We start from the raw sequence: 20,268 nt of genomic DNA, 5'->3' as shown, positions 1-20,268 counted from the left end.
TGAGGTTATGAATGGAATGCATCTGCTTTCATCATCCACCACCCATGGTCACCAAAGGCACATGAGGTCAAAAACATACTAAATGTATAATGGCCATTACATTTAAGTCATTTCACTTAACCGACTTAAACTGAACGCATCTTTGTTGTACCAACAATGTAATCTGGTCTGCTAGATAGAACAAGCTACTGGAGCTACGACACATGCAGTAGGGTTCAAAGAAAACAGTCAATTATTCCAGCTTAGGAGGCCGTTTTTTTTTGTTCTTTATTAAGAATAAACGTTTTTTTTCTGTCAAATTAGTTTCATGAAACATGACTACTGTTGGTTCCTCCTTACAGAAGGCCATTTTTATGTCTAACAGTCTCCCACTGATTCCTGGAAACGCTGTTTTTAACATCTGTGGCTGCGATGAACGGTATATTTCTGGAACTGTTGCTGTACAAGGAAGTGAAACATAGATCAAGGTTTTAAATCACATTTAAAGCAATTGAATTGTGTGTTGGTGTCGATGTGAGTTAGCGATGTAACTGGTAATTGACATCTTTCACCTACAGTTGTTGTACATACTGATGCATCACCTCTATAAGACCTAATATGCCAGCTGCTGCATCACAGTGTCCGTACGTGCGACTAAAAGTACTGTAAGCTTCTGTGTTCTGCACTTTTCCGTCATTTTTTACCGCTGGCAGTCAGCTGTAATGTTACTGCTTCTTATAGTATATGAGTTAATGTTAATGATGCATTGAGGTGTAGCTCAGTTCTTGATCGACATTCTTGCCACTTTTTGACCCTTTATATGCCTGAATGTGTTTGCCATGCACTGTAAAAAAAATTTTTTTTTTTAATAAAAAGTATTTCTTAAATACTTCTTGTGTTGAACTTTAACAGTGCGGATCGTCAGTCAGTTAAGTAAAAGTTTTGAGTGGCAGATCATATTCTTCTAGTGGTTTCTGTTTCTGATTTTGTTTATGACCAACATCAACAAGCTGCCCTTCTGTTTATGACAAAGATGGACATTTTAAAATCTGAGCCACATTAAAAATTGGATAAATGATTGACAAATGTGTGACACTTACATAAACCACCTTAAACGTTTTATATAACGTCGAAAAGCAGGCCTCCGCCAACAGAGCTATTCCATATTTATTAGGCTTTCAAGGGCTTTAGCCTGCAGGTAAATTAATATTTTCTTACTTTAAGTGAGTGCTGGAAACATGTTTCCAGATGTCCACTGACCCATTTATGCACCACAGTCATCCTGAATAAATTGTGTTGCAGCATAATAGGTGGTTTCTCAACCTTGTCATGCACATAAAATCTGGTATGAATCAAATCATTTGTCTCACTTTTAAAAACCTAATGGACTAAGTGCAGATTTTAGAGAAGAATAGCAAGGGAGTGTAAATGAATCTCAAAAATAATCGAATTACAAGGGAGTGAGAATTTGCCGACTCAGAATGATTAATGATAATCAGCTGAAATTGCAACTGAAACACATTAAGAGAGGAAAATGAGTGGAGAGGAGAAAGAGACATGTCTAAATAATGAAGGCCCTGCTGTTGCTGGGAACCTGATCTGCGGTCTGTGAACTCTGGTGTCAGATATCAGGGGACTGGAGTCGACTGCCACGGGAAAAAAAACAGGCGATAAGACGCTCTTCTTTGGGAGAACTTCGAACGAAACGCACACTACATATTTTTCTTAAACCGGAAATATGTGAGATTGGCAGAATAGCTTACATATCTATCTGGCAGTGGTGTTTCCTTGGTGAACGTGTATTTGAATTTTGAAATGATAGGCTGTGGTGTGGATTTTAACATCCATCCATCCTCCTTATCTTGAATATACAGTACAAGGAGAAAATGTGAAATATTTATCCAGATTTGGAAGACGTGAAAACGTTGAAGTACAAATTATATTCTGGTGGGGAAAGAAGCAATACAGATAAAGCACATGACTGAAATAAAATCTACTTTCATTTATTTGATGAAACGGTGTCGTGTTACATTCAAAGAGCTGAGAAACACTTTTAGTGATCTTAGTGAATTTCTGAAGAAAGCACAACCAGCACGGTGCTTTGTCTCATTATTAAAGTTACGAAGCAAAAGTCCCCAAAGAATGAATGTGATGTCCCTAATCCTAACACCTGAAATTACAGCATTTACCAGATATATGAGTGTAAAACCGTCAGCTTTTACTCAGTTTAAACCACTGTTTATCTCAGTTATTATAGCCATTTACCCCCAATTTCCCCCCATTTTTAAGACGCACATTGATTATATTTAATAGATCCTAACTTGCCTCTGGGTGCTCAGAACTGCAACACCCCTGCTGCTTAAACTTAAAAGAAATTCTTTGTGAGTCAAACTCATTAAATTTGTGCAGGATGCCTGGTCGGAAAAAGGTTTTCCCAATCCAGCAGCGAAACACTGCCAGTGATTGCGTCAAAATGTTCTCTGAGCTATATCTAGGAACTGAAAAATTGTCATCCCCATATGGCAATGCCACAGATTTAACTCTGAGACAGCAGAAGAATGCGTTTATAAACTGCAACCTGGATCGTCACCCTAACCGTAACCCATCTTCTTCCCAGACGAACCCCTTTGCCCTTAGAAGAATTCCAAATATGCTACAATAACTTTAAAAGTCCACATGATCTTGGTTGAGCCTTTCCATGCCAGAAAACACCCACAGTATATATCCCCCAAAAGTCAGGATTTTAATACGACATCTGGAAAAAGTGAGAATGTAGAGTTGCTTCTGAAACAAGCCCACAGGCTATAAATACGTTGGGCTTCAAATTATAACATAGTGAAGGTGTGATCTGAGCTGTGAGAGAGGTTAGGCAGCAGATGTAGGTCAAACTTCAAGCTGCGATGAAAATCCTAGGACTAATCAGTAGAGAATATTATGCCATCTCTGCCTCTCTCCATACCATAGTCATGAACTTACATACTGTGCCACCAAAAAAATACTGAGTAGGTCATTCAAGTAAAAATAAAGTCCTGCCTTTCGGTCATTAAAACGACCAGATGAAGTGATTTCAAGAATTTCCTATCTTCTGTGGACGCTTCCCTGACGGAGGGATTCTAGGGAGTCCATCAAACGGCAGCCCCTGCCATACTGAAAGCAGCTGTTTTAAACATCTGCAGCAGTCCCGCTGAGTTGCAAGATGTGCCTGGAGTGTCAGCAAAATCCCTCTTACTGGTACATTCATCAGAGCAGTTCAGTTAATCCAAGAAGTTGTCATCTGGCCTATATATTTTTAAAGAGTGGTATAATTCTTCCAAGGCTCGTACCAGGCGCACAATCCATCACAATACAAGTCTCTCTCTCTTAAAAGTCAATAGCATGTTCTCCATTTCTAGAAGAAGAGGATGAAACCATCAGTTACTCTTGTCTCCTTCTTGTGTCAAGCCCCCCCCCCCCCTCATGTCGTTGAATCCTTTATAGTCCGACCTCTCCCTTATGTCCCTCTTGTCCTACTGGTCTTCGTCAAATCTCTTCAGTGCGTCCTCTAGCCTGGCGGTGATCTTCTGGAAGAATCCGATCTGCTGGCGGATGTGGTGCTGCATCTGCGAGCGGAAGTCTCGCACGCGCGTGCGGTGGAAGTGCTGGATTTCCGCCAGCGTGGCGCAAGAAATGATGTTGCAGCGGTCATGGAGATCCCCCTCCAGCTTTGGACAGTCCTTCACTTTGGTCAGTGCACCTGAGGAAAATATACACAGTTTAGACTAGACCTCTGAGTTTTTTTCAAACTATAAATCCAATCTTGAAACATAGGTATGACTACAAATATGTTTGTCTAACAGGTAGGGTAAAATGGTAAAAATGTAATCTTCTGTTCTTAGCAGATTTGATGGTACATTCACGTACTCCTTTGATGCCCCAAAATTCCCGAGTTGGGAAGTAATTTTTCCCAATTTGGTGTGGTCGTGTGGTTTGAGAACAAACAGGATGTGTTGTATTTGTTTGTCCCAAGCAAAAAAAAAACCCAAAAAACATTAATAGTAGTTTCCCACATGGTATAAAGAGCAAAGCAGACAGGAGAGCCATGTGATTATTTACAACATATGCATGTGAATCTGATAAACGTCTATTTGTTTAAAAAGTATGATGTTACACGTTTGAGAGAGAGAGATGCTTGCAAGTGACTAACATTTTCCAAGTTTGGGTTATGGTTACTTCGCATTATTGCGGATACAACAACTCAAAAATATGCATACCAACATTTTCTGATTATTCCACCATCAAGTATTGGGAAATAAGCTTATGCATGCATTACAAACTAGAGCCAAGAAATGTAAATAGCTTATTTGTTGTTTCTACACGTTTTTTGCAAGTTCTTAACAGGCAATATACCGCTTTGTAGTTTGTAAAGTTTAAAATATTAATAAGCGGGTTTGTTAGCTTTTCTTACCTTCAAATAAGCTAGCTGCTTCCCTTTGCTTCCAGGATTTATGCTAAACTACCCACTTCCTGGCTTTGACCTTTTTTAAAGCACAGATGAATTGTCTGCTCACCAAAACAAGCTAGCTTTTTCCAGACACACACAACAAGCTGAGGACATTTGGCTAGCTATTACAAGTTAAAAAAGCTAAAAGGTTGGAAATGCCACATTTCAAGGGCACGCAGCGAGTAGAGACATTTTGACCTGTCGTTATCTGAGAAGAACCGGTGTCACTAATAATACAGATATCTGGTAAATTCAACGAATAAAAAAATAATATTACAGCTAATATTAGCAATGATTGCTAATAGGCTAGCATGGATGTGACAGTTGGGACTTTGGCTCTCTAAAAATGTTGTAAAATACATGGATATTTTTGGCATAACGTAGTCACACTCAATTTTTATCAGACAATAAGTCTGGTAACACACCCCTTAAAATTCATTAAGGGGTGTGTTTCCACAAATACAGCGAAAAATAAACCTTTTCACACAGATGGGTAGTCATACAACCAATCACAGCTATTTTGTTCAACACATAAACACATAAGACATGTCCAGTTGGTATTTCTTTGCTGGGCATAATGAGTTCCCAATGTAGTGACTCCAGACCAACTTCTCCTGTTAGTGACAAGCAGACATACATTTTTTTTTAGCATTGCATACTTTTTCCAAGTTACTTTAAAGTTACCCAACGCCCAGTCATTACTCAGAATGTTTGGTGTGACTCAACTTCTAGGGGAAGTGGTGCAGCTCGAGTAGACCTGACCAATGAAAAACAGATGAAGAGGAACTCAGACCGATTCACTGACATAGTTGCATGTGGAGGAAATGATGAGCAAGACCTTGTTGGCCTCGTGTCTCAGCCTAGATTTTTCTGTTTATCTCACACACATCACGAAACACACACCATATACGCACAAGTCCACTAACAAATTAACTTGGACTTTGCTCTCCTCACTGCCAAGGCGATTACTGAGCTGTAATCTGAACTCTGGTACTTTTGTACTGGTGAGAAGCTTGTGCAGCTCTGTAACCCTCAGCACCTCCCCTCTTCCTCTTTTTCCTCAAGCACCGGGAGGAAGGAGGATAAGACGGGGAAGAAAAAGAGGAGGAGGGGAACCTAATCCTGAGACCTCTCCATTTTGAATTCCTGCCGTCCCAAGGCAACACAGGACAAGAGGCCCAGGAATCTCCACTCATTCAAATCAGATGTAGCCTTTGTACCTCACAGACAGACCTAGCAATTACGACTGATACTGTACAGAGACATTTAGGTCAGCAAAACAGTCCGCTTTAAGTGCTCAACAGCTTTTTTCCAGCCTTCATGCACTGCAATGTTACCGTTTTTTTTCTAGTTAAGTTAGAGAAATGGTTCAGTACTACATAAGATGAATAGAGATTTGTGGAAGTCTAGCTATCTGGGTCTAAACGAGCCATGATTTGTCAACAGCAGTCATTTCACAATTGTGCAGACTTTGCATTAAGTCAGTGAGGTCATGAGTGTTACTCAGCGGACAAAGTCTCCTATGACAGCAGCAATGGAGAACTGAGAGTCTAGTCTGATCTGGACTGATTACATGATCTAAGACGTGGTGGAAACTAATTTGTATTAATGAATTCCATTGATTTATTACTTAGGTCAAGTACATTTTTTGTTTTTTTTTGTTGTGGCGGTTAATGAGCATTGAATCAACTTTTTGAACGGTTTCCAGGAAAAAACTTCAATGAAAAACAAACAAACTGTACAATTGTATGGCGGATTATAACTGTGTGGATTTTTTTTCTCTCATGCAGAATAGACTGTGATAGTTTCCAGAAATTGAAACCATGCTGGTACCCCGGAATGATGACTTTGCAGGGGGAACTTTTGATGAGTTGTTTTTAGTTTAAATTTCTTGATTCAGAGTTGATTCACTGTCTGTGACCATCAGTCACAATAGAACTTTTTGCTGACATGTGCAAAGTGGTTATGTTTGGTGTGGAGTGTCGAATTCGTCACTTGTTTCCTTTCTCACGCTGAATTAATTCAGTAAAAGACAACAATAGACCCACATCAATTCCAGCTTTGATTGTTATTTTGCTACCACCATGTTTGTGTCGCTCCCAGAAACCCACCATGTCACCTGATGTGTAGCCCACATGGGGCTAACATGTGTAGAATGAATGTATTCATTCCAACCACAGACAATAAAGCACTGACATTTTCTACTGAAGTGATGATCAAAGGTTTATACAACCCTTCTCAACTGATATTGCCTTGAACTGGCTTGGGCCAGTCTGAATTCCTTTGTGATTGCGACTGGTAGCATATGCCCGTAAGAAGATGGCAACTGTGATACATTTGTTTGCGCACCACAGGGAGATGTGCCAATATTAGTTTCCTACATTAAAAAAGTTGAAAAAGCTATTTAAAAACTCAGAGGCGTGGGAAATCCAGCATTATTAGAAGTTTGTACTCTTTAAAACAATAGGTTATTTGTCAGTCAGGAAGGAGGTGAAGTCCTGTCAGGACTATTCAGGCTGTCTCCATAGTTTGGAGCTGTTATTGTATCTGGAGAACAGAATTCGGTGGACTATAGAAACAGTGCCGCTAGGATTGGCAAAAGTTTGGACTTTGCATGCCAGGAACAACTCCCTCCTCCCAACCTGCAGGCAACTAACAAGCTAACTCCTCTGCAAAACCTTTGTGAATGTGTGTTTCTGTGATTCAAATGAGCGAGTACAGGCCTTCGTAATACTCAGAGTGTTACAATGAGTTCAGTTTTCAGACTGACACTGCAGTTCAGTAAATGAAAACAGATGTTGCCCTTGGTTAGGAAACAATCAGAATCTGGGTCTTTGTGTATTGTCTTGTATGTGAATAATAGATTGGGAGTCTTTGGGCTGAATGGCTTTTACAAACACCATTAATTATCCTTAAAATCAAGAATTCTGAGAATCTCTTATTTTGCAAGAAATGAGAGTCTGCAGCGTGGAGGCTGAGAGCGAGAGGCGTCCTGTGAATGATTCCTGCCTGCAGTCAATCTTTTCATTTCTTGTCTTAGCCCTACTTTAAGATGACCCTTAACCTCCCTGCAAAAACATGTCTGCACTATACTTGGTATTGCATCTGTTTGTTGTCTTGCAAGGCAGCTGGAAGTTTAGTGCATTGTTTTAACTCCTTAAGCACACTTCTTTTACTGCTCAATAACACTGCAAGGTTTATTGTGTTATGTATGCTAACAAGATTGGATTTAAAATAAAAAGATAAAGGTTATGCTCACTTGTGTACCCTGTGTACTTCTATGCTACAAAAAATGCAATTCTACATTTGATGCCACATAAACACACATACAACTCAGGTTTCTATCTTTAAACAGACTTTCCATTGACATAATGCATTCACCAGGCCCTTACCCTAACCCTGACCAACTCAACTAAGTGTCTAACCCAAACCATAACCTTATTCTAATGTTTACTCTAAAACTGAATCTTAACAAGAACAACATGACCCCACAACATAAGTATTCCGCAAGAGTTTGGCCCCCTCAACGTAATCAAAACAAGAACACACATAAACACACTTTCCCACCTTTCTGCACATGGATGATGTCAGGAAAATTGGCCAGGTGTCCTCGGTAGAGGTCCAACAGGTCAGAAATGGGGTCCAGGTCCCTGCGTGGCTGCTCGGCAAAATAGTCTCCTATCACCTCATAAGACTCGCCAGTGTACACGATGGCCTTGTTGAGGCCTACCGAGTAGGCCTGCTGGTCCAGCTCGAACGCCTGCCCCAGGAGTCTGAAGGACTGTCCCACTCTCTGGTACTCCTTCTTGAAACCTGTCATCTGTTTGCGGGCAAACTCATTGATGGTGGTGTTCACGACCACGATGTTCTCATCCATCCTCCTAGTGAAGGTCTTGAAGCCTTCGATCTTGCTCTCGACTTCCTGAAGGTTCAGAGGGACAGCAGGGGGGCTGATGGAGAAAAGAGTTGACTAGAGTAGTCATTTTAGATCTTGTGACATTACATGATTTTTATTACAGAAAAATGTTTATTGGGTTATCTCCGTTCGGTTTATCTCACGAACAGGCACTCCTTAAGATGAAAGCCTTCGGTTACAGCACATTAAACTGATAACACTTCCTTGTTGAAGGGCAAAAATGAAACACTTGCCACAAAACCTGATGACTTACAACTTCACAGAAGTAGTTAACTGCACTGTGTTGCAGTTAACTAAAGAGGGATTACAGTTATGTCCAGTTATGTCCAGTCTCTGGACCTAAATGATTTCCAAAAGCTGTGAGGAAGTGCTTTAATTTAGAGTTTAAGTAGTGCCTTCCTTCACACAGCAGGCCAGATCTCATACCTCACCTTCAGCAAGTGATAACCTGTATTACATGGAATATGTCCAGGGATTGAGCTAGAACTTAACACATTCAAAGTGCGCTTGGCACAGGAGCCACAAACATGTTTAAGAATGCTAAAAATGCAAGGAGAAAGGCTTTTATTGAAAGCTGGTGATCTGAGTCGTACCAACTCTGTGTTCTAGTCTTTTTCCTAATACTGGTATGTATGTCTCTATGACTCTAAAATGGATTTCTACTTTTGTGACTCATGATTGCTGGTGGAAAATGGCAAGTGCTGAAAGAAGCCCGTGCTCTCGGACTTCAGGCGCCTTACATCCACTCTCCAAAGTTTTAGATCAGTGAAACATTCCTACAGCTCAATTGGCGATTCTTTAAATATCAGGATGTGACGTCATTGTGATGTTTCACACATATTAACAGCATGGCTTCTGTAGAAAGCATTCAGGGAAGAAAAGCTTTGTTCATTGCATATTTTTACCCCCTCTTACGTCCATAATCTAGCAGCGAGTCAAAGGCTTTCCACCATCTGCGCTGTACTTTTTATAGGCATGTAATAAAAACGTAGCAATCCACAAGCTCTGCTGTAATGATCTCATCCTCATACCTGATCGTAAGGAAGAAATTGGCCCCGACCAGCTCGTCCCTCTCTGCCTTCCTCTTGCCCTGTTTCCAGGCCTTTTCATCCGCCCCGCAGGTTAGGAAATGCTGGAAAACGTCACAGCGAGCCAGCACTGGGTGGCTGGTCATGTGGTTCATCCACCAGATCAGACCCTTCCTCCTCTTGGAGATGAAGTCCTCCTCGAAGCGGCCCGTGGCCTGCTTCTCCGGAAGGTGGGGCACCGAGATGACGGGGAAGCGTTCCACAAGTCGAGCATAGAGCCAGTCGAAATGCTTGTACCTGCAGGGAGGAAGGAAGGGGGCATAGGTTAGGGGATTGGTTAGGTGAAAGCAGGTTTTACAAATGAGGGATATTAGGAAGTAAGGTAAATATAAAGATAATGTAGTCAGATATCAGGAGAACAAGCATAGGAACCTTTTCCCAACATGCAAAGTGGGGATTATGATTAAGTTAAAATGACCTACTGATGAGAAAAAAATGTGAAAGGTACAGAGAGAACCACAGTAACAAAAGAATCCAAATGGCACAAGACCACAGCTCTGTTTTTGCCATTTTGTGGAGACAATTGTGGCCACGGGAAAAGCATTACAACATCTATTTTAAGTATGGAGGAACTGTTAAGATTTGAAAAGAAAGGAGAAGAAGAAGGAGAAAGAGAACACTATGTACCTGCGGTTGACTTGTACACTGGTATGCGCTGGGGTAAGGCCGTAGGACATGTAGCTCTTCATGCCTTTGAACTTGGTCTGCTTGGTGGGATCGTCTATGGTGCATGTAAATGGATAGGGGTTCTCCTCCCACTCTGGTCCATGCTTTCCCATCACCACACAAATCTTGTCTGCGTCCTTCACCAAACCTGAGGCCTCCCCAAGCAGGAAGGCTTCTCCTCCCGATTTGACGAAGGTGGAGAACCTGTTGAGGTTCCTCCCCACCGTGGCTGAGCTTTTTGCCTGCTGTTGGTGATGCTGGGAGCTGCTGCGCCCCGGCAGCGAGGTGGTGACGGGGTACATGGAAGAGGCGGAGCTGAGACCCTGAGGTGCATCGGCCGTAGGAGAGCTGTCATCCCAGTCATCATCCCAGTCATCATCGCTTCCCTGGCTGGTTTGGAAGCTGCCCCCACCACTACCACCGCTACCGGCTCCAAAGCCTCTCTGGGACTGGGACTCAGGAGAGGAGGTGTGGGTGGGGGTGGGGGTCGCAGCCTTGGTTTTGGACAAGGAGAAGCCGTTGTTGACGTAAATGTGGTCCCTGATGATCTCTACATAAGAGGCAGGGAAGAGGCCAGACTCCCCCCTACTGTTCTTCCCCTCCAGCCAGCCCTCCAGCTCCTTCTCGCTGAACAAAGTCACCAACTCATTCTCTGCTATGGAGATCTCTCCTGAATTTTCAGAGTTGAAATCATACAACACTCTGGCCTTTAAAGCCATGGTTTGAACACTGCTAGTATGATTTGTGCGTATTTGTTGTTTCAATGCAAACTTTCCACAAGAAGTTGCTTTTTTTCCCCCAGGATTAAACCTTTTACAGATGTCTCCGGATCTTGAGGAGATTTAGAAAGAAGCAGCGACAATCAAACTTCCTTTTCACTTTTGTCTAAATAAAAAGATTATATCCGAAATCGATGCACAAAGGAACAAGAAGAAGAAGAAAAAAAAAACAGGCTTGTATCCGACACCCACCTCCTCTCTCTCTGCGCTCCTTTCTGCGGGTTCAGATAACATTTGTTTCCATGCAGAACTTAATCCAAGACGGAAAACTCTGACGAAAACGCGTCTTTTCTATCCGAGGAAAGTTAGCAGTTAAACTTTGAAGCTGACAAACTTACAGCTTACGGGGGCTGTTTCACTCCTCCACATAAAAGCCGGGGGGAACGTCCCTTTTTTCCCCTTGCTCTCTCCGAGATGCTTGTAAGTTCGAGGCAGCAGTCCTAACACGTAGGAGACTGGCTGACTAACGGAGGGTGGAGCCAGGGGCAAGTTCAGTCAAGTAGCTCAACTGAGACAGACATGGAAAAACACACAGAAACTCTCTCATGTGAGATTAATTACATCATTTTAGCCCGTATATAGACTGTGATGTCATCAACGCGTCATCTTTGAAGCTAATTACATACAATTTAATGAAGCAATCATGTTTGGTGACTGCAGAAACATGAGACATGAAAAGGTTTTTAGGTTATATATAACAGTTAATGTAGGTATTAGTTATGTTTTAATCTCACTTTTTGATAATGAAAAAAAAAAACATTGCATCAAATGAACTCACCTCTATGTTTGAGCTTCACTGTGCAGAAGGAGAAGACATCAGAACATTTCTCTGTGCTCATCTTAAGTTTAAAGTTTTATCTATACTAATACAGGGTATATATAATGTTATTATTCTAATAATTAGTTATTCTAATAATATTATTCTAATAAATAGTCTTAAAATTATATATATATATATATGAGATGCAGATATGTTATAATATTAAAATAATAAATATAATAATATAATATACATAATAATATTAATGAACAGTTGTAAAAGGTTTACCTTGGTGATTCGCAGATCAGACAATAATTATTTTCAAAGCAGAGTTTTGAGAGATATTATATTATATTATATTATATTATATTATATTATATTATATTATATTATATTATATTATATTATATTGTGGTTCCCCTTCCGTCCACTAGAGGTCATTGTTGACTCGCCCAATAAAAACAAACGACAGATCCTCCTCCTATCCAGCTGATGGCGGTAAATCAACCTTTAAGTCGGTTTCTGGCGACGTTAAACCTTCCAGACAAAGAGTGTGTTAATTAAACAAATGCTGGACATTGGATTTGATATTCAGCACGTTCCTTTTTTTTTTTTTTATTAAACATTATTCGTCATGAAATGATTAATGGTCGCTGGTGTTTGAAGAGGTCGGCACGTGGGGGATGACTGAGGATGATGAAATGATGTGAAAGCTGCTGAAAGGTTGTTTTTTTAAATGTTAAAATAAAGAAAGCTAATTAGGAGGCATGTTTCTGGGATGAAGGGGCTTTGTTCTCGCGTCTGCTAATTTAAGATGAGCACCAGTGTTAGAGAGAGAGAGGAGTGGAGGATCTTTAAAAGATAATATAACAGTTTAACATGTTTTAAATTTGAAGGAGTTGAATAACTCATCTCTGTTTACAAAGACACATGAAGATGCACACATAGGCCTGTTTTATGACACTGACCCACAATAACTAGAATTGATGTTGTTGTTTTCATGTGATATTTTTGTTTATCAAATAGATTGTGTGCCCTATATTACTTACAGTAACTCTAATCTAAACCAGTTATTCTGGATTTCACTAAATGATTAAACATTGAAAAAAGCAGTAACGTGCAGGCATTGCAGATTAGGAATAAATGTAACTTTTGCAGAGCAACAGGTCCTCATCTAATAACAAACACCAACTTACTGCATAGTTCTCTGATAATCAGCTTTGCTTTTATTAAATTGTTGATTGGTAAATGTGTGTTTGTACCGTAATAGTAAAGGTGCCCTTACATGTCTGCATGTATTCATTAGTATTTAATAAAGTCAAAGCAATAGTCACTATTAAGTAACTGTGATTTGTTTGCATTATATAGAAATGTAACCATACATCTCTAACGTCTAAAACCCAGCAAACTGAAAAACAAATGAACAAAAATGTTGCCATTATAATTAAATACATACCGGTAACCTAAACTAAAAACCTCAGTCAATCTGATTACATTCTTCTGAATGGGGGTTGGCCCGTCCTTAGTGTCACTGGGATTTTATTGTGATTCACTTCTATCTAAAGAAATGCCATGTTTTGGGGGTAAGAACATTGGCTATATCTTGATCCTGTAATCTGAGGTAGGCTTTTGAACTTCAGGCCAATTTCAGGACCAGGCTCATTTGAGTTCAGGTTCAAGACAGTTGAGAAAAGAGACAGAGCAAATTAAGACTGGCAACCTTAATAAATTATTGAACAATGTAAACAAATAAATGTTTGTAGATGTCAGATCACTAAAACTCGATGATTTAAGTTTCCTATGCTCCAAGTCTAGAACGGCTGCACTGTCAACACTCTTCTCTTTTTCTGCTTTAGATTTCCATCATGTCCAACCTGGTTCAAACCACCTCAGACAGTCTGTGTAAACTTGTCCGCTGGGCTCACAGCCATGGCACCATCTGCAACCTATTCCCCAGCCTACAGCGCGTCTCCCGAGGTTCCTACGTCAGTGGTGTGCTGAAACCAGAATCTGGTACTCACGGCGGCAGCGTCCCTGTTGCTGTGTGGGGCTGTGGCGCTGGACACGCCTACCACTGGCCCCTGAATGACCATAGCAACAGCTGTGGAGGCTCCCAGAACACCACCCAGGGCCAGGAGAGGTGTGTCGGAGGGCGTATGTCAAATAAGGTAAAGTGGAGATGTAAAGTGTTAGTAGTACAATGGTTTGTAGTAGTTTTGGTTGACATCATTGAATATCTACGTGGCAGTTCTATGCAAAAGCAGTTTTAGTGGCTTGGTCCCAAAATTCATCCTGCAGAGAATTGTTCACGCAACAAAAAAGGTTGAATGATTGCTCACAGGACTACTAGCCAAGCATTAAAGGCTCTATATTTTGCAAATGACGCTTTGCTAGGCTTTTGATTTAACACAGTATCACTCTGCTATTACCTGTGCATCCTCAAATGTTAAACTTGTGCAAGATTTTGGGATGACTGAAAAAGTTCCTCCATCCCTCTTGTGTCAGTGACTCAATGTACCTGGCCCCTAGTCCAAATTCCTTATGTGTCCGTTCCTACCTTAACTGTCAGGTGGCGGTGAGAACCTCATGTGACCTCTCCTGTAGCGAAGCAGCCTTAGAGGGGGAGGACTTCAGCGGCCGGCTGTTCGACATCGCTGCATGCGATTCGTCAGCCACAGACGAGGAGTGCGACTACGAGCCCTGCCCACCCAGAAAAAGAGGCGGGGCACCAGCGGGAGCTATCGCAGGAAAGAAGGTCAAGCAGGAGGCAACCTTGGCGGGAGATTATGACAGTGTTGTTAACGCAGCTAACACGGGGCTAGCAGAGACGGATGCCGTCAACCTTTCGCAGGCTTGCCAGCCACCAAACACACACTCTCAAATCACAAACACACTGTTTCCCAACAAGACCCTCCCATACGGCCATCGGCCCCAGCATGGACAACATCTGGGGTGTGAGGGATTAGTGGATCTAAACATGAGGCTCCTGGGAGGAGGCAGCTACACATCAGGGACCACAGAGCAGGTTGAGGGATGCAGCTTTGCTGCAGAGACTACAGAAAAGACTGAAGGTACCGCTTTGTTGTTGGGCAGGTACTTCGTCACTTCAGAGGGAATAAAAGTTGATATCATGCCCCTTTGTCTATGTTTGTTTCTATGCAAATTTGTTTCCCTGTTGTTCACTACTGGTTTTGTTCATCTGTATTTTTAGCAAGTGAAGCTGAAGGGAGCCAGACTGAGCTTGAGAAGCTGCGAATGTTACTTGTTGCAGAACGCAGCCGTAACCAACAGATGGCAGAGATGATCTCCAGTCTGAAGCAGGACAAAGAGCTGCTGCAGCACGAGCTCACCAAGAAAGCTGAGCTCATCTGTGACTTCCTGCAGGACAAACTGCGACCAGGTGGGCGGATTGATTAATATGCTGCTTGTTCGCTTACAAGACTACTGCTAATGTGATCAAATCATAGCGCTTTCAAAGTAAAAGCAGGTTTGTCAGCGGTTTTTAATGAAAATCCGGTTTACTTTATACATCATATTTCTCAAATAGCAATTGTGCTGATGAGTACTATTTATTTTACTTATCAGTAAATTCTAATTGAGTATGCTAAAAGAAACTTGCAGATGTTCATGAAAGCCAAAATAAAATGAAGACAAAATAAAAAAAAAATCTAACAAAACTGACCAATAATGTATTATTTTCTTGCTTCACTGCATTAGATTTTAATGGTATCTTAATGGAGGCTCACTCCTCATTTTTCTGTTTTGAATTCTAGAAAAGAGGTGGCCACGTTGCTCTAATCAGATGGAACCGGGGAGTTCACACATGACCTCTTCTGACGATGTGGCTGGGTTAGATTCGCCTACACTGTTTGACTCATTCGAGGAAATGGAGCTTCACCCCCTGGAGCACCACCGGACTCTAAAGAGCAAGAGGAGCCGAGACGGAGAAAACACTCGAGTCAGGAGTAAGGACACAACGATGATGACTAACAATGAGGTTAGGAACGGATGGTTATTAAATGTTTACTCCCTGTGCTTACCCTCTCCAGTGAAAAACGTGGTGGGCGTGATAGCACGCTACGTGGCTGCCCTCCAGGAGTTTCGGCGTAGCGTCTCCATGAAGGTGGCCTTCGACCGGGTCGGCGTGGACCGTAACACCATCTCGCGCACGGCGGCTATAGCCGAGCTCAGCCTGGCTGCTCCAGAGGTGTTTCACGCACTGGCACCGTGGGATGAGAAAGAGGAGACACTGGCGCACTACGCCCACCGCTGCCGACAGGCGATGGATGACACCATCAAGGCCAAGATCAAGACGATGAAGGCAAAGGGAGAGCTGCTGCCCATTGTGTCAAAGTGATGAACAGTGCGTACCCCTTTTGACTGAATCAGAGGCAAAAAACTACCATGATGCCTGGCTGCCTTTGACATCTTAAAATGTGGGTGCATTATATTCTGGTCACATACAGTATGGATGTACAGTCTATTTACCTCCTACCAAATTGAGTTGTAGTTGTATAGCTGAGAAACATCTGTATGAAACAGAGACTCTGGAAAGAACAGTGTCTTGTTCTTAAATTCTTTGAGACTGTCGGCAGAACGGACATTCAGTCAGGATTGTTCACATCTGAAGTTCCAACGTGGTACATTTACACAGCAGCAGTATTAACCGATCTGTGGTGGCCACTCAAGCCTCTTTGTGATTAATAATCAGTTCCAGTAGATAGACAAATCATCAGCATGGTTACATACAGTGTTTCTGTTTTGTGTGTAATGTTTTGAAATAAACAACTAAAAGCAGGGCGTACTATTAAGCGAGTCATATTTCATTTTAGAAAAAATATAAAACAAATGACGAGTGTTGGCACACACACATTCTTGTCGTAAAACTTTATGACTGGATAAAGGATTAGTTTTTTTACTTTTATTAAAGTCACTTCTTTCATTGGTGTACAGAATGTCAGAAGCACTCCTGCTATCATTAATCTTTCAAATTAAAACTCTCGGGTTCATATATTTGTCTGTTTTAGCTCAAGCTGGTATGGAGTCGGTCTGTTAGGAACTGATTATGCTCGGGCATAGATCTGCCTGGTCAGTCGAGTCAGTTGGGTGGGCTTTATGCAGCGATGAAGAGAGGAGTGTCATATGAGCACTGCGTGCAGAGTTACTTTTTTCTCTTTGTGGGTTGAAGCAAACCCCGAAAAGAAATCCAAATGGCATGTTACCATATTCTGATAGGAATTCTGGCTATACCATACTAGTTCATTCATATTCAAGCTTGTTTTAAGAAAAACAAGAAAAAACTGGTTGGCACTAATTAAAAAAATAAATAAAAATGAAAACTGAAAAGTGGTTGAATGCAACACTTATTAGTTTTATTATCAATTTTAAATGTACAAAACAACTGGAGCACAACAATTTTTCTCCATTTGCATTTTTTTGGAAAGCTGTATCATTGGTGCCATGACAGGTAACAGATCAGGATAGTCTTTATTGCATTTCTGAAGTCTGTTATGAGTCCCTGGTAAACTTAGCAGGATGTTACATAGCCATCTGGAACCTTTTTCCGACTCTTTGGAAAGCTTGTCTTAAATCAGCAGCCAACTTGATGGTCTGGAAAATGTAAAAACGACAGATTCATACTCCACTGAGAACAGTACAAACAGCTACCCATTAATACCTGACTCAAAAGAAGAAACTGGTTGTCTGATGTGAACTGATGTTGTCCCAAAGATTTGTCTTACACCAGGGGCAGCAGGAGGCCAGGTCCGGGATAAAATGTCATGACTCGGGCTCCAGGCGAGGAATGACAGGGAGGATGAGATTCCCGAACGAGGAGTCCTGGGTGATGAAGAAACCTGATGAATGTGTGTGCGCATGCTGCAAAAGAAGACACAGGAAAGGTTTAAATTTATTGCTGTATAACCTGTATAACCCGTTTGCTTTTCTGGGTTTGACTCTATCATACAGTATCTATATTTAATACAAAGCAACAGCAACCACCTTATTAGCTTAGCTTAAAGATTAGAACGAGGAGGAAGAAGCTAGCTCGACTAGTCAACAAAATTCACCTACCAACAAATCTAAAACTTATTAACTGAAGTTTGAAGAGGCTATTTTGCATTTGTAAGATGAAGTGGCAGCCACTGCAGGTTATTTTAAAAGCGCGGAATGGGAGCTTTCAGTTGATTGCAGTTTGCATCCTCACCACTAGATGTCACTACATCAAAAGCAATGGTCCTTTAACGTTACCGTGAACTGGTATTCAAACACGACTCATATAAGAAACCTTCATGACGACGGATTACAAGAAATGTTGCTAATATCAATCAGAAACCTTGCAGAATTAAGCCCAAATTATGCTTCCGCGTTGACACAGCGCGAGGGGGCGTACGGACCTATTACGTCCTTGCGGACCCCCGTGCGTCCTACGCAAGGGCCTGACGTGCACCTCCCAAAAATCCTCGCCGCGCGTCGAGGCGACGCAACAGCAACGCAGCAGCAACGCAGCGGCATTGGGTGTGATTGGTCCGCTAACTACATCCGCTGGAGACCGCTTTTCCGGTTTCCACTCATAAACATCATTGTCTCCTTTGTCGTGCCCTAATTTGCAATAGAAGTATTTCTTCCTCTGCTTGAATAATTTGGAGCTCCAACGCCAGTCTCTCTGTCTCGGTGTCCATCGTACACTGTGACTACGACAAAAGCCGGAAGGTAAATAACTATACGAGGCGAGATACGTCACAAGAGTCTCGGTCGGTCGGTCACAAAAAATCATAGCGCCCTCTACCAGTGTGGCATGCATTTCGACACGTAAACCCCACGCAGAACCATCACGGTCTCACGACTGCGTCCAAGCAACTGCGTGGCCATTGCGTGACCATTGCGTGATCACTACGTGGAAGCATAATCAAGCCTTTAGATCTATAATTACTTTCAAAAAGCACGATGAGGACATGCAAACATGAACATGGAAACTCATCAGCACGGACCTAAGATCTAACTGGACATTGCTACACAGTGTTAGAACATTTTCTGAACCTATTATCAACATAAAATTCAGAATAAAGATGAATATCCAGAGTATTGGTTCATTTAGTAATCGTCATTTGTTATGCTGCTTGTTACTCTGTGAAAAGGTTGTGTAAATAGATACCAAGTAACACCTCTGGTTTAGTGTCTCACCTGTAAGGCAGCTTTCTGCTGAGCGGCAATGTGCTGTTGTTCTGCGTTGTCCCTGAACTCCTTCAGACTCGGTCTGGACAGTGAAATGCTACAGGATCAGAGGGAGGAGAGATGGAGGATAAGAGGCCGGTGTCTATAAGGTTAAGAGATGTGACCGCAAATCCATCAAAATTCCACTAATGGGTTTCAATCACTTGAGGGTATGCAGTGCAAAATCTTTGTTCTGACTAATAACACTACATGTTCATCTCCCCAAAAAAGATTTACACATAACCTCACCCTGTCCAAACTAAAAGTAATTTCAGCTTTGTGTCTAAAAACAAACTGCTGAGATACTGAGTCAAGTAGGGATGTCCCAATAAGTATCTGGGGATCAGGCATTTTTAAAATGATCAGATCAGCATCGGGGTTCAGCCATTATGGTGTACTATCTCTACCTGGCTCCAGGAGTGTTCATGGACTGACTCTGCATCAGCCGCCTCCTCTCCTTCTCCAGCTCAGCCAGGATCGCCACCCGGGCCTTGTTTGGGAAGGCTACATTAAAAAAAACAAATTGAGAATTAATCAGAGTTAAAATTACAAATAAGCAGAAATAAATATTCCACTAAATAGTAAAAAAGAACATAACGTTTTACTCAATACAACAAATGTATTTAATAGTTTAAATGAAGCGCATATAGAATGTAATCTATTTATATAATCATCGCCAAGTAGATTTACAACCGATTTGAATAAGACACAATAAAAAAATACAACATTTTAGGACTCACGTGAGATGAGAGGTTGTAAAATATATGTTGTGGCAAACTGTTATAGACAGTTTAAACTTCCTGAAAGGGGGCCCAATAGCAGGAACTAATCAGGGACCCCAGAGTTTGTAGCTACGCCCCTGGAGTCAGGAACCGACAAAGACTGATAAAGACAAAGAACTAATATATCGTTTGGCCGAAAACTGAATAATTACCTTGTCCTGGAGGATTGGTAGCCATGTCAGTGAAGGCAGCAAAAGGATGGTCAAATAACAAACTAGAAATATTAATGGTTTAAATGGTTGGCTTCCCCTTAGCTAATGTCGCAACGCGGTCCGATAACAGACAAAGATAGGATTCCTCCTGGTTGGTTAATGTAAGTAAAAGTGGAGCAGAATCAGATACTCAGTACTGAGTGATTCCCAGCTCTACAACAACAGCTGAAAGTTAAAAGTGAAGATGATTCGCCGCATTTCGCTTCTTGAAGCCGTGTACCAGTCCGGTTTCTCAGATAGGGCTAAAATGGATGAGGTCTCACTCTGTTCCTATTTCCGGTCATTTGAGACGCAAAAAGCTCAATGAAATAACTCCACCTAAATGACTTTATAAACGAATCAAATTATAATGAAAATGCCACATATGAAATAAAACAAAATTACATAACACACT

The 20,268-nt window shown here is 41.5% G+C and overlaps 3 protein-coding genes across 4 annotated transcripts; 1 reads left to right on the top strand and 2 right to left on the bottom strand.

Annotated features, from left to right (window-relative positions):
- LOC311508099 (sorting nexin-18-like) lies at positions 1-11,301 on the bottom strand. Its single transcript, XM_084572741.1, has 4 exons — positions 10,091-11,301; positions 9,407-9,700; positions 8,027-8,409; positions 1-3,712 (listed from the first exon to the last, which is right to left on the bottom strand). The coding sequence occupies exons 1-4, from the start codon at positions 10,846-10,848 to the stop codon at positions 3,486-3,488; spliced, it is 1,662 nt and encodes a 553-aa protein (XP_084428867.1). The 5' UTR covers positions 10,849-11,301; the 3' UTR covers positions 1-3,485.
- A 2,232-nt stretch (positions 11,302-13,533) lies between these two features.
- Positions 13,534-16,527, top strand: kiaa1958 (KIAA1958 ortholog; the record flags this gene model as incomplete). Its single annotated transcript, XM_084572420.1, has 5 exons — positions 13,534-13,836; positions 14,238-14,739; positions 14,880-15,068; positions 15,442-15,633; positions 15,718-16,527. 5 exons carry the CDS (start codon positions 13,534-13,536, stop codon positions 16,023-16,025), a joined length of 1,494 nt encoding a protein of 497 aa, XP_084428546.1. The 3' UTR covers positions 16,026-16,527.
- Positions 16,528-17,028: 501 nt separating this feature from the next.
- LOC311508201 (SOSS complex subunit C-like) lies at positions 17,029-20,190 on the bottom strand. Of its 2 annotated transcripts, XM_084572886.1 has the most exons (5): positions 19,815-20,185; positions 19,288-19,384; positions 18,851-18,938; positions 17,410-17,545; positions 17,029-17,278 (listed from the first exon to the last, which is right to left on the bottom strand). In XM_084572886.1, exons 1-4 carry the CDS (start codon positions 19,837-19,839, stop codon positions 17,447-17,449), a joined length of 309 nt encoding a protein of 102 aa, XP_084429012.1. In that variant the 5' UTR covers positions 19,840-20,185; the 3' UTR covers positions 17,029-17,278; positions 17,410-17,446. The 2 variants fall into 2 exon arrangements, with proteins under 2 accessions (XP_084429012.1, XP_084429013.1); XM_084572887.1 differs by having other exon boundaries at positions 17,029-17,545; positions 19,815-20,190.
- Between the last annotated feature and the right edge of the window lie 78 nt (positions 20,191-20,268).

This window comes from Chelon labrosus (genome assembly GCF_963514085.1).
Source record: "Chelon labrosus genome assembly, chromosome: 22".
Lineage (NCBI taxonomy): Eukaryota > Metazoa > Chordata > Actinopteri > Mugiliformes > Mugilidae > Chelon > Chelon labrosus.
This window is presented reverse-complemented; position numbering and strand designations above follow the sequence as displayed.